A 15,020-nucleotide genomic window follows, 5' to 3' on the forward strand; every position below is an offset into this window, starting at 1 on the left:
GGCGAATGGTGGAACCACAATGTCCCAGACAGTTCTGATTATATATATATATATATATCTCCCCTATGTTGCAAAAACTATAACAATGTTTTATTTATGAATTGTCAATGTTTTATTTATGAATTGTTGTTAAAACAACCAACTGGGAGTTACAAAAAAGAAAAATGCTTGAACGACAACAAACACGATAAACATTAGGGAACTTTACAAAATTGTCGTGTATATTCTTCCTATCCAGGGCGTTGCTCTGAGCAGTGACGTTAGGATAACCCCGCCCACGTGTTTTATGCGACTCCGGTCCAGCATGGCTCCTTCCTGGAGCTAGAAGACAGCTAGCGATAGTTTGGGGGAGAAGTAGTGCAGTGCACAGGAAATCCCACGCAATCACGATATCTGGGCTTCTTGTAGGGATACCATGGGCATCCCGAGGCTGCTCTCAAACGCAATGGGTCGGGTCAGCACAGTCCGATATTACCAGACAGTGCTGGTTATCGCAGCCGCGCTGGCTGTTGTTGCATTTTACAGTTTCGGATCGGATCGACAGAACTTTTCCAGCACTACCAAGCGTATCAAAGAGACTCATGCCAACCACGCAAACAGCAACGACTGCGATCTCTCCCCCGATACCAAAACCGAGCACCGCGATTCAAAAGCTGCAGCAGCTGCAAGCGTGCGAGACGCTGGCACAGCGAGCACGGACAGTGTTAACGCAGCGGCGTGGAAGAGAGGGACGCCGGAGGAGGAGCGTCCGCGGTATTTTCACGCGATTATGATGTTCGCCAAAGTGGACAAGAGCCAGTCGCTGCAGCACAAGTTCCAGATTGCCATGAGATCGATGCTGAAGCATGCCAGGTTCGAGGACGGGGAAGTCTTGACCCTGCATTTTGTGAGCGACGAACCGAGCAGAGAGATCGGGGAAAAGATGCTGAAAGACTTGCTGCAGGGCGCCACCTTCCGGTGTGAGGTAGGGGTGCCATTTTGGACCGGCCAGGTTTTTGATTGATTAAAAGCCAATTAAACCGTGCCAAGAATGTGTTGCTCAACTATTTGTTTTACCATCACAGGTGTATCAGTGTTCTTGCAGGTTTAGAGTTAGGGTTTTTCCGCCCAGTCCCTTTGCAACACAATTCTAAACGCATAATGTCATTATCTAACACAGTTTTAAATGCATCCGATTGCCGTAAACCTGTGATGTGCTCTGCACAAAAAAAAAACCCACAAAAAACCTCACTAAACTTCTGTTCAAATTCCTAAAGGTTTAGTAACAACTTTTTAGATTTTAAAATCTTAACATAACCCACAGTAACCTTTCCCTTGCCTCACCACCTTCCCTTGTTACAGATGTCTCAGCTATCAATAACTGCAGTTTGGCCACTTCTCAGTCTTAATAACATGAAGAACATTGTTTATGGACATGTTCCAACCATGTGATTACTTTGGAACCAGTTGTAACTCTAACTTTATATTGACCCTATATCTTTACACCTGTACTGTAATCGCCCTCAATCCCTGGAGTTCTGGGCTATAAAATACATTTCTTTCAGTTCTATCAGCAGTAAATGCAATACAAAAACGCCTTCCTTATTTGTTTCCAGTTGCTTTCCCACAGTTACAGCTTGCAACAGAGATTGCAGCTGCCATTGGACCCCCTGCTGCTGCAGACAGGTTCCAGAACACACCTGTTTGACAAGTAGGATTCCCTAAGGGGGTGACACTTGTATAGCAAGTTCCATTACCTGGATGTAAACACAGTGAGAAACACAGAGTCTGGTTTCTAATAGAGCACAGGGCACGGAGGGTTCATTTCGGGAAGAATGTTGGGAACTGACACACACAAAGCCCAGCATGATTTTAGGACACTGTCACTTTTTAAAGTGAGACCAGTACTAGCTTGTAGTCTACTGTCCCCATCCCTTTTTTGAAGTACCTGGTAAATGACTAAGCAGACTGTAGTGGCTAGTGTTATAACATCATAACAAGGGTGTGACTAATTTTTTTATTGTTGTTGTTATTCCTAGGGATGGATATAAGACTCATATTGCATTGCATTTTCACCCATTCCAGGTTTTACTATGAGCTTGATTAGCCACAGTGTATACAGTAGGTGAATAGCTGAGGTGTGTCTTATTATAGTAAAACCTGGAATGGATCAAACTGCTATGCAACAGAAGTCTTATTTCCATCCCTGATTCCAGTCAATTTTCTGAGCAATAGTTTATAAAACAGTAGGTTTCAGTATACCATAATCCTCTACAATGGGGCTCTTGTTGCCTGTTTCCCCCCAGTCAGGCAGCGTGCTTACTAAACATCTTGGAATCTGAATACATAACCGTGTGCTCTTCAAACACAGGTACATGATGATGAGCACGCAGTGTTGCATGTGCAGGCAGGGCGATTTGAATAGCAGTTCTAGGCAGTGCTAACATGCTGTGACATGTTTGCTCTCTGTGTTTCAGAATGTAATATCCAGTATGAGGCACTAGGGGGCAGTGTTGCACTTTACAACGCTTGTTAGTTATCAGGCTGGCCACACGCTCCCCTACCCTCAAGACTGAAAGCCTGCTCCTTTGTTTTGGTTGCCTGAGTGGCGTATGGGTGGAGATGGCAGTACATTATTTAATTGATTGTTTCAAGGTGTAATCTTTAATGTTTTAAAGTGCCACCCCAGTACTCGGCTTGTGCACTGTTGCCAGTAGTTACGGGTGGGGTTTTCATGATCTTGAATATACTTTTTTTTTTTTTTCAAATTCCAACTGACTATATTTATCATTTTGAACTAACTGAATAAAAAAAAAAAAAAAAAAAAAAACAAGTTAGTATGTTATTACTTTACAGCTCTACATTACACATGCAGTGTTACAGGGGAGTGATGGGATAGGTGGAGGTGAATGGTGAAAATAAAATGAACGTGTACCATAGTGATTGGAGTGAGGGTGACCTACATTACAGGAAGTGGCTGTTTAAATGACGTGCTGTGTTTCAAAAATCTGCCTATCCTTAAAAACACAAGTACAGCACAGAACGTTCATTGGGACAACAAAACACGGTGATCCTGTTGCTAATCAGATACAACAAATACCTCCACGCTTATGGTATAGAACTTTAAAATGTGCCTGAAGGGTTGGCACCTTTTAAAGCCTTGCCACACCTTGTTCATAATTCGAAGTAGTGCAGTCCTTAAACATAGTTTAGAATGTGTGCCAGCGTGCTGAGCAGCCTAATCCAGTGTAATTGTCCTCATATGACTTGAACCAGCTGCCAGCAGTGTACTCCTCATATACAGCACTGCACAGGATGTATGGCAGGAGCAGTGAGACTGTGGACTTGCATTATTCCTCCTCTGAGAATTGCTTCATAAAAACGGCTTCGGTCAATTGGGAAAAGCGATCGCTGGTCAGATATTTCAGACACGTTAAACTGTTGGTTTAAACCAGAGCTGCACCCAGCAGAGACTGTTTACTGTAAAGATTAAAAAAACAGTTTTCTTTTGTTTTGCTGTAAACAGGATTTGTTTTTTTCGATGTTTTTACAAAGACACATGGACACATCCATATATTTTAAGATTAAAGACTAATATTCCATACATGGCTCTGTCTTGTGAAACATTAGTAACTTGTACAGTCAAGGGTATGGAAGCCCCTGCCAACTGAACATCTTACTGTAATCTCTCTAGAAGTCCTGCTGAGGCAATGTGATTGAAACTGACTTTCAGGGTTATGCAGCTTTTATATATAACAAAATTCCACATGCACAGATTATACGATACAGGTGGCAGGCAATCGTTTGTGAGCTATATCCTAAAGGTAACCAGCTTGCACAGCTCTAATCTCAGAAAACTTGCAGTCCCAAGGAGGTTATGTCATCTTATCCACACACACATCTTATTGACAGAGCCTATACAGCAAGCTGGTTCTGGCTACAGACTGCTCATCCTGCAGTAATCCACTGTGCAGCTGCCTTTGTAGTATTATTGTGATTACTGTACAGCACTGCAGAGCACTTGGTGGATATACTTCATCTGCTTACTGCAAACCATAATCTAAAGTAAGGAGGGAACAATTGGATCTGTTGTTGGCATGGTTTGATTGATGCAAAGCACAGATGCCAACTGCCACCCACGCTCTCCGAAGCAATCCTCCTAACCACTGTACAAAAAGAGATCTTCACAGAAGCTGCTTCAGGGGTTTTTAACATTGCCTGTTTGCAGTTGGGGTCAGAATCGGTAACATCAGTGCACCAAAATGCATTGCCTGCCTCGCACACAGTTACTGTAAGGATGCACCATCGTCACAAGTGTGATTTCGGCTGTACCACTCGCATGATGATGTGTGAGATATCTAATCCTGAGATTGACGTTCCTTTGCAAACCCAATGTAACATCCCCAGGTCTTTCGACAGTTCGACACATCAGATGCTTGGGGCCGCTGCGGTTGTAAAAATAGCCATCTGCACACGCAAAGGTCCTCATGTGTATTGACTGGCACCTGCAGAAGCTGTGGAATCTATTTTCTGTCCTGTGTCTCATTTACAGACACGGTGCACAATGTTCTCTGTCTAGCCCCCTGAGACCTGCAATGCGCTGTCGATTGCCAGGTGAGGTGCAGCGTAGTTTCCAGGGCGAGGTCCTGCTTCTACCCGAGTGTCCTGCTGGGAGGAGGAGTTTGTATCTTGTTTTGGTAACTTGTAATGTTACACAATGTACTCAATACAGTGTATTTGGAAGAGAATTCCCCAGTAAATTCACATCACACATCACACTTCAATGCTGAAGAAGTTAGCTAGTGTGCTTGGATGTCAACTCAGATGATGCTGTTTTCACATTGCAAAGAAGCAAAAAAGTTCAGTTCAAGATAAGTGTGAATGGGACCGTTAGTAAAATGGGTTTAAATATCCTGCTTCTGCTCTGGGTGTTACTTTTGTAACTGGTTTCTCAGAGTCTTTGAGTTTCACTTGATATCTTGTAATACTAACAGTTGCATTTTAACTGGAATGATCCATTGGCGCCACTTAGCAGTGGAGATGCTGGCAGGCTTGCATTGGGGATAGTCTTGGCTGGCGCTGTTAGTAGTGCGTTTCATTACCAGGCTCTGGTGCCAAGGAAGCATGCCTGCTCTGAATTGGGTCACTCTCCATCGCCAGGCAGACAAGAGCCCAGCCAGCTTCCCTGCACTAATCCCAGTGTTTCTCCTCCAGCTGGATCAGGTAGTGAGTTGCTGGTAAACATCTCCTTTTAATTTCACAACTGCTTGTACTGCGCTCAATAAAGAGAGGATCATTGCTCTGTTTGTCAGTTAACCCTGAAAGGTAATTGAATTCCCTGTAGTTTATTTGTTTCACTTGTTTACTGCTTTACCTTTTAAATTGCAGTCAGGCTGCTATTGCTCTATAGAAAATATCAATCCACTCAAAAATGCACATCAGTAAAAACTGCTACTGCCCTACAGTATTGCATTGGTATATCACTTATATGATGTTTTCAATAAAAAAAGCATGATATTTGTTCAACTAGTTTACTGTTATCTTACTGTAGAGGTATTTTAGATGTTTGCTATATTTGCAATCTATGTAAATATTATTTACATAGATTTGCATCTGCTTTGTTTTTCTATTTGAACCTGCATGTCCCGTCTGTTTTGCTCAGTTAAGTGCGGCTGATGAAGTAAATGTTCACTGTTTGGGATGGGCTGCTCCGGTTGCAGAGTTCTGTTTATGTACTGTAGATGCACAGTGCGTCTCGCATATATTTTCGTATGAGCTTAACATGTTGCTGGGGCACCTGAAGCGAGGGCAGGTGTATAGAATGCGGTCGGCTGGCTGCTCCTTGCCGTCAATGCATTCTCAAATTGGGTCATCAGTGAGACCCCACTTGTGTAGGGTGGCCTGGTAACGGCCATGTCCAGTTCTTAGTCTGTTCAGCTTGACCCAGGCTTGTCTGGGTAGGTCATTTCCAGCAGGTTTGTTAGATACTTTGTACACAACTTGTACATTGATCACTTCAGATACATGACATGCATCAGATCTGCACGTCAATGCAGCACTGCACACTGCATTCATACAGGTTTATGCATGCATCAGAACTGCTCATCAATCAAACACTGTTTTGACAAATGACTTATAAAACACATAATAAGCAATAGGCTACAGTATATTTCTACCCCTGTCCCTGAAGTTCTAGCATTGAATAACTTTTTAGTATTCAGTTCTCATGTTTTAATCTGTCTTGCATTCTTTCAAACCAATGACTATTTCTTATGTACCCTTTCAAACTGTTGAACACTTTCTTGCACTCCTTGTATGGCTGACTGCTCTGGGGCTAGTATACCCTGCACAGTTCATCACTTGACATGTCAAATGCCCCAGCTGGTTTGCATAGCGTTGTCTCATAATGTATGTGTGGCATATACTCCAGTGTTTGTGGGGCTTCTTACTGGCAGTAGAATTTGCACTGGGAATAGGAAACCCCCAAAAGACTGCTGCCAGTAGGTTTTCTACTGGTTCTAATGACCGATTCATTTTTGCCACTGGCTGCATTTCAAGCAGTGCATGCTGAAATAATTGAATATTTGCCTGGCAGTTTGAGCGTTAGGATCTTTGAAATCTTCTAGAGTCCTTAAGTGACCCTTCTAAGCTTCATACGAATTTAGTTTACAAAAAATCCACTTTTATTTTCCTTTCATAAAAAGTTGTTTTGGTTTCATCAAACACACGTAACAGTAAAGCGCCAATAGAAAAGGACAAGACAGCTGATGAGTGGCAGGGAAAACTAATTTTTAACCTGTTTATTTTACTCTCCGATTTTCTTTTTTTTTTTTTTTTATCGGATAATTTCTTTTTTTTTTACTGCGGAAGACTAGGATCCCTGATGATGATTCAGATCCAGTCGCTGCACATGCCTCCCACAAGACACTGGTTTCAATCTGTGCTTTAATGTAGAAGGGATTACAAGTTGAACCGTGCCTCTTCATTTGGATCTGATACAGCAAAGCCCATCGTCATATTAACAAACCTCTGTGGTGAAACGCATTGCTTCATCACAATTACTTAATAGCTGCCTGCCAGCGGGCAGCAAACAATTGTCATTGTGTTTTGTTTCACCCTGGATGAAGTTTGATCACTTCAGTGAACTTCTGGCTGTTTGGCTGCAGTTAACAGCATGGATGTAATGTTGTATTTTGAACTAATTTAAAATAATACAAAAAAACCAGTGGAATCTAGCAAGGCAAGAAGATATTATCAAATATATCAGCAAGCCGGTACGGGTTTCAAGAACGCACACATACACATCCTACACATTCGAAAGCCAAAAACAGCAACTGCTGCACACAACCTCAAGGCTTCCAGTAAGGATTTGGGGGAATGAGTCATACAGAGCAGGGTTTAGCTGTCTGTACTGAGATGCTCCCTCCCACTGCTAGACCCCGCAATACAGCAAGTCGACGCCTACAGAGGAGTCACTGCTGCTTCAAAACACGCCTCACGCCAGCCAGGCTGGTACTGTCCATGCATGAGAGACTATACTGCCATCCTGCTTAGTGATGTAGGCGGCAGGGGGAGCTGCAGGGAAATACCTTTCTGTGTTACGCAGTGTTTAGCATTTTCTCGCCCCCACACAGCTGCAGAATAATGGCTCAGAACGAAAGAATTATGAAAGTGGTTTTCTCACCTGTAAAAAACAAGGTAACATCAGTGTGGTCTGCTGTGAATTCACACTTTTGATGCCCGTATTAAAGTCTTTCACTTGTACCTACAGCATCTATATATCCTTATCTAGATAGCTATATAACTCGAATATAAGGATAGATCCCCCACCACCCAGGGGGTGTGGGTGCTTATATATCCTTATCTAGATATGGGGTGGGGGGAGGGGGTTGGGTGCTATATATCCTTATCTATATCCCCCCCCCTCCCCCCCCCCCCCCCCCATAGTATATAATCCTTATCTATACCCCCCCACCTCCCCCCCCACATTCTTTTGTTGGTGTGTCATTATCCTTATCTATACCCCCCCACAGGACAGTGCTGCCAGTTAACATACGTCACACATTGTCAGTCTTTCTAGTCCATTCTTGTTGTTGTCAGACTGAAAGCCTTGTTCCTGGCAGCTCTGTCCTCGACACATGGTGCTTACTCTGAACTCTTAAGTGGCTTTTTTGACAATAGCAGAGGAGCGTGCCAGCTTGGATCTTCACAGGGCCCTGTGTGTGTTGGTGACGGTCATTCACCAATACTACCATTGCATAGGAGTTTGATCTATTCCTGGTGTACTGTGAGATTAATAGAACACACCTGAGCTTGATACCTGTACACTTGGACTAATCAAGCTTGTAATGAGTCCTAGAATGTGTGAAACTGCTATGCAATAGGAGTGTTATTTCCACCCTCGTACCAGCGATCTGTTGACCTCTCTTGACAGGCTGACATAAAAAAAAAAAAAAGTAATCTATTTAAAGTGTAATTTACTTGATACCGTAAGTATTTTATTTTATCGGAACAAAAGTGAAACATTATGTTTTTTGTCCCTCAGGAGAAGGAGCGTGATCAATGACACACAAGCAGTGCTCAGCGTCTCCTCCAGGGTGTGTGAGAGGCGAGCGTTCTCACGTCGTGCTGTGCTCTGTGTCTCTTCTCAGGTCAGCTTCCACAATGTCAAGGCACTGACGGAGAAGCTGTTTCCCATCGTGGAGGCCATGCAGAAGCACTTCAGCGCTGGTTCAGGAACCTACTACAGTGACTCCATCTTCTTCCTGTCTGTCGCCATGCACCGCATCATGCCAGCAGGTGAGCACACGCCACTTTCTCATCACTGTCCTCCATAGCTAACAAAACACAGAGCAGAGCTAGGGGTGTAGACCATTGCTCTGAACCTTTCAGGTTTGTTAACAGGTGCTTTTGGAAATCACTCTGGAACCTTACAGGACTCCTAGGTCCCAGTCTGAGGTTGTGTGTAAATACGTAAAAAAATAATGTTTATACTGTTCTCCTTTAGACTCAGTAAAGGAGTGCCTTCTTCAGCTCGAGAAAAAAATAATTGAAACGTGACCCGAAACTCTTTGAAGACCTTGAGAAAGACTTTTGGTCTAAATGTCTGGCATTTCATTTTTTTTGTCTTCTTATTGTACAGAGCTGTGTAATATAGTGCTGTATAGAGCATCTAGCGCTATGGAGTTGAAAGGTCACAGGCTGGACAGTTTCTAGAATGAGAATGCAAGCACAGTGGCTGGTAACTAAGATTCATCTAGCAATATTCAAAGTCAGGAAGAAGCAGCAAAAAATGCAACAACAAAAAATATATATTAGAGCAGCATTCTCAGTATGGTATAACAATATCATGCAAAAGTATAAGAAAATGTAAAATTTATTGTATTGATATTTGGAGACGTCTACCCTCTCAATGCACTTGCAAGTCAGTAGTAGAGCTGGATATAATGTTTGCAGGGTGCAGGCAGAGTGGAGTTCAGATTTGGTCGCTGGAACCCCTGCCATGGGGCCTTGCAGATCAAAGCCAGACAGGGTGTCCCCTCCGACTGCTCCTCTCAAACACACTGAGGCCCTGGGAAGCCACTGAGGAGACTCGACCATGAATAAAATTTGAACCTGTCCATGGAGAGGAGAGGGGGCACTCATGAAAGGCACATTTCTGTTGAAGTTAGCAAGAATTGACCATGCTAGTGATGCACAGAGCCAGTGCGTAAACAAGCTTCACATGACTCTTTGGGATCTTTTAGCTACAGATTTCCACTCCCAACTTCCCTGAAGGAGTTACGAGGCTCTGGTACAGTAATTGATCCCTCCAGAACAATTTAAAACCCTTGCAGACTTGTCAGAATGAAACCATGCCCTGACTAATACAAAAATGACAGTGGATCATTATGATGCATGAGGCTAATACCCGATGTTGCCTTAAAAAAAAAAAAAGAGAAAAAGAAAAAAAAAAATTCACAATTCACATCAACGTTATGTTCATTTAGTTTGATTTACCCGTGTTGTACTTGATTATAACAGCTGTGAACAATTCCAGCTAGGTGCCTGGTTTCTGCCTGAATGAAGCTGGCTGACTCGATCCCTGACACTCTCCAGATCTTAATGCAGGTGCCGCCGATTCATCTGTGAGCCTGGTCATATTTGAAAGTATTATTAAAGGGATATGTGGCACAGCGGACAGATTCACAAGCCTGTGATGCCCTGCAGACCCGGGTTCAAATCCGGCTCAGATGGTCTCGATTAATCCCCCAGTGATCTGCTGCACAGAGGCCCAGGATTGAACGGCAGGCAGGGGGTGCTAAGGTCAGGACTGGAGCCGCATGATAACTTGCAGAGCTGAACAGTAGGCAAAAAATATAACAAGCAAAAGAGAATGTGTGAACAAAAGAGACACTTTTTCTGCCTCCACTGCGGGTTTGAAAAGCTGTTTGTCACCTGCAACAAGCGGCACCTTCATTTCCATCTGGAGCCTAATTAAGTGAAAATGAGTCTTTTATTTTTATAAATCAACTCTCTTCACTGTCGTGTCTGTCTTTTTGCTCACCTTGTTATTCACATGCTCATCGGGCGTGTTTTATTACTTTGTATGCTCTGGGGCCCGGTTCAAATGTAGGTCAATAAGTACAGTAATTGTGCCACTTGAAATGTGGAGTAGCCCTTTTGTTTTCTGGATTAGATAAAGCCTCTTTCTCTAATTACACTACAGACATTGTTGTAAGAGGGTTAAGCGCTCCCCATCCAATTTGTTTAACGTGTTTTGTTTTTTTAGGTCACAAGAGAAATTAGTTTATTTTTACTCAACACGAATGAAAACAGCAAAGAATTTGGAATAGTCTGAGACCCAGTCACTATCAAACATTACTAAAATCCCATTTATTAACTGTTTTAATCCCGTATAGTGACAGTATGAGATTTCTAGCATTGTAAAAAAATTAAATAAATAAATAAGGCCACAATGTGTCACTGTTTGTCTTGAATTGTGCCTTGGTGTTGCATTGCAAAGAAGTCCAGCCAGTTGCTGTGAATAAGCAGAGATTTCGATTTGCAACAGCATTTTTACCTGTGTGGGTGTGTGGGTGTGTGGGTGGGTGGGGGAGTGGGGGGTGTCATCATTTTTCCTGGTATTTTTCCTGGTATTTTTGTTTTTTTTCTCTTCTCTGCACCATCTGGCTTTGTGCTTTTACAAGATCAAAACAGCCCTCCTGTCTCTCTCTATGAATATGTTGAGCAGTTCCAGGCACAAAGTAGGGCAAGGTACTATGAAGTCCTGCTGCTTTTGCTTTGCAGCCAGCCTTGCGCTCTTTATTTTATTCTTTTTAAGTGTGCATTTTCTTTTCCAAAGATGCACGTCAGGCCCTCCTAAAGCAGACACAGGCTCGCTGATTCAGTGTGCTTGTATATAGAGGGTGGAGGTCATTTGTTTGACCAAACATTTGTCTGCTCGAAGTTTTAGTTTAGAGAATGTCAATACAATAAGTTAACCCCTTATCCTCCAGTCAGCATGCAAATGAATGCATTCAATCGATGTGTTGTCTGATCTGCTTGGCCTAAATAAGCTGAGTGAAGGTTGTGTGCAACTATTCAGCAACATGCATGAGAAAGCACAGCTATGTTTGTGACTTCAAAAACGGGTTCCTGTTCAACTGGGTCGTCTTCATCGCAGCATTGTATATAGTATTAATGTACTAGTATATACTGTACTTTAGTATATAATGCACTTTTAAGACATACATATATTGAAACAGCACCCCCCCTATATCCAGGGAGAATCAGGATCCACCAGGATACTCACCAGTCATTAGAAATCATCAAAGCAATTGAAAACTCACTATTTTAATAATTAGCTACAATGTTAAATTCTGATTTCTAAAAGCCGTAAGCTCAGTAAATGAGAACCAAGCTTTAAACGCCTTACACCAGTGCCTACTGCTGCTGCTGCTTCTGCTTCTTCTTCTTTAGTAGTTCCCAGGAGTCGCAGAGCTGGCTTGGCAATCAAACATGACTGCGGACACCGGGAGGGTGAGGGTCAGCTCGCATTACTTCCAACCTCTGCCCCTCGAGGCTTGTTCCAGCGATCAAGTGGGTTCCTGCTCAGGATTTGTCAATACAGAGCAGGCCCATTCCGCTGTCTCTTACATGGGAGGGGGCGCGGCGCTAGGTGCGAAGCCGAGGCAGATCGGATCACAACTGAGTGGGGGATCGGGGGTAATCGCTCTCGTTCGTTCTCATTTTCCAAAGCACTGTTTAGAATGCAAGGATGTTTATAGACACTCTATAAAGAGCAGTCCTTAAACAAGCATTTTTAGTGTGGTACAGATTCCGATCAATACTCTGAACAAAACCGCCAATCAGATGTGGAGTGAGAAAAGCCTGTCTCCTCCTCAGAAGCGAGGCTTTTCCTGTGCTACCTTTTGCAATTCAGATGTGCTGTGGATGTAATCATAATCAGATATATGTTCATCATTATGAGTCATTTTTTTTGTTTTATACCATTTAAATTATTTAATTCCTCTCTGAAAAGTTTGCACTTCAAAGTAAGGCCCAATGGGTCAAATCCAGACTCTGCAACTAAGACCCAGCAAGTCTCTCTCTTTTTTCTTTAATCACAAAATCAATCATGGCAGTCTCTCCACTGAAACCCTATCAGTCAGGATTCCCTTTGAGACGGACCAAACTCCCATTTGATCCCAGTGACTGCACTGAAAGATAGTTGAGCTTCATTTTCTCGTTGCCATGCTGACACAGCAGTGCTAATACTTGCAGCTTTCGTCACTTTCAACATCCAGGACAGTTTATTATGAAAGTGAGTTGAATCTTTAATGTGAGAAGATACCCGAGCCTTAATGCAGTACAGCCAGGGGGCCTGAGGCGAGCAAATAACCATCTCCACTGTGCTGCTGCTGATGCACAAAGCATGCACTGAGACAAACTGTTACACTGGGGGTCATTTTGAACCTGAAACAGAATCATAGAAAGTTTGTGAACTTTCTTTCTAATCGTAATCTGTGTACCTTTGAGCAACTGTTGCTAAGAGGGGCTCTCTGATCTGTAGTAGATATGCATGAAAGCTCTCTGTAGTAGATAACAGTGCAAGCTCTCTGGTCTGTAGTAGATGCGCATGCAGGCTCTCTGGTCTGTAGTAGATAACAATGCAAGCTCTCTGGTCTGTAGTAGATACGCCTGCAGGCTTTCTGGTCTGTAGTAGATACGCATGCAGGCTCTCTGGTCTGTAGTAGATACGCATGCAGGCTCTCTGGTCTGTAGTAGATAACAATGCAAGCTCTCTGGTCTGTAGTAGATACGCCTGCAGGCTTTCTGGTCTGTAGTAGATACGCATGCAGGCTCTCTGGTCTGTAGTAGATACGCATGCAGGCTCTCTAGTCTGTAGTAGATACGCATGCAGGCTCTCTAGTCTGTAGTAGATACGCATGCAGGCTCTCTGGTCTGTAGTAGATACGCCTGCAGGCTTTCTGGTCTGTAGTAGATAACCATGCAAGCTCTCTGGTCTGTAGTAGATACTCATGCAGACACTTTATACTGACTGTGGCTCCAACACGCTGAAACGCGGCTATTCTCATCGTGGTTTTTATTTTTTAATTTGTCATTGATTCACATTGGAGAGACGCTGCATCTCTCTTGATCTGGGAGGGCATATTTGTACATTGGTATATAATGATGGCTTTCTCTCTTTGAAGCTTTTGGCAGCCGTCTCTGTGCTGGTTCCAGTCTGACCAGGGGAGTGAATAAATTGAGTGCCGGTGGTGTGTCCGACTCCCAGACCAGCTGTCAGTGGACTTTATCACAAACAGCTTGGGCTCCTGAGAGGGGAGAGGGATCGCACACCGCAGCTCATCTGTGACTATCCTGGGTGGCCCTCCAGCCGCTGATGCTGTTCAGCCCCTTGGTCTGGATGGCCCTCCAGCCGCGTCTTCAATGAGCGTCGGATGTTTTGCCAGAAATCCCAGTATTACCAGCCCGCGTTTGCCGCTGCCGTACAGCACAGTCAGTCTCTGACCCCCTGAGGATAGATTCAGTGAGCTATGAATCCTCTCTTCACATCTCCTTGTTTACTTGCTTTCCAAATGGTTAAACCCTGCTGACTGGTGCATGTCATTGAGCAGGCTGTGGTGCTCTGCACCTGGATAACAGTTCAGAACGCTAGCTGTGTGGGTCCTACAGGGATTAGATAGCACATGCACAATTTTTCCTCTCTATGCCTTGAAGCTCTTCCCATTGCACACGTCAGCTCCCCAGCCATGTCTCTTATGAGTGATGGTCATTTGAGGATTGGTTTGAACTTGCAAGCACTGTGTTGTATTAAAATCCAGATTTGTTTTCTTTCTGGTGAGTAAGTTTAGAACAGAAGATAGGAAGCACTTTCTTACACAGAGTTATAAAAGCATGGAATAGCTGACCACGACACATAGTAGAATCAAAAACACTGGGAACTTTTATAAAAAGACTAGATGCTTTTAAATGAGATCCCTCCAGTAGGGGAGAATGGTGAGCTAACGAGGGAAATCTTGATGGGCCGAATGGCCTTTTCTCGTTCTGTAGTTACAGTCAGGCCCTTTGTGTACCACCTCAGAGTTCTTCACCTCTTTTGGATCTGTTTTACAAGTGATACGCTGAATCAAATTAATCTTGCTTCACCGAACTTGTGTGCACTGAAGGGCAGTGCGCTGTGTGTCTGCATCACTCTCAGTCCTCCTCCCTTCTCTTCCCCTCTCAGAAATCAAGCGGATCGTGCAGTTAGACTTGGACCTGAAGTACAAGACCAACATCCGGGAGCTGTTCGAGCAGTTTAACCACTTCCCTGCCGGAGCCGTCATCGGGATTGCCAGGGAGATGCAGCCGGTTTACAGGTATATCGCCGTGGTGACGGGAGTGTCGCTATGGCAGCAGCAGCTCCCGGTCCATGCAGGACACACAGAAGGGTCTGGCAGGGAGTCATGAGTGGAACTGACTGTGTATTCATTGCATTTACATTCACACATTTTCTATGTCTTTAGTGGGTTAGCGGAACTCAGGAGTTGTGT

The 15,020-nt window shown here is 43.7% G+C and overlaps 1 protein-coding gene across 1 annotated transcript in view; it reads left to right on the top strand.

The window, feature by feature from the left end:
- The first annotated feature begins 145 nt into the window (after positions 1-145).
- xxylt1 (xyloside xylosyltransferase 1) overlaps positions 146-15,020 on the top strand; it is a 36,702-nt gene continuing 21,827 nt past the window's right edge. The window contains exons 1-3 of the mRNA XM_041271276.1: positions 146-964; positions 8,631-8,778; positions 14,714-14,846. Of these exons, the coding sequence (XP_041127210.1) occupies positions 416-964; positions 8,631-8,778; positions 14,714-14,846 (830 nt within the window). The 5' untranslated portion in view covers positions 146-415. The remainder of the gene's footprint in view (positions 965-8,630; positions 8,779-14,713; positions 14,847-15,020) is intronic.

The sequence above is a fragment of the Polyodon spathula genome, chromosome 14 (genome assembly GCF_017654505.1).
Source record: "Polyodon spathula isolate WHYD16114869_AA chromosome 14, ASM1765450v1, whole genome shotgun sequence".
Taxonomy (NCBI): domain Eukaryota; kingdom Metazoa; phylum Chordata; class Actinopteri; order Acipenseriformes; family Polyodontidae; genus Polyodon; species Polyodon spathula.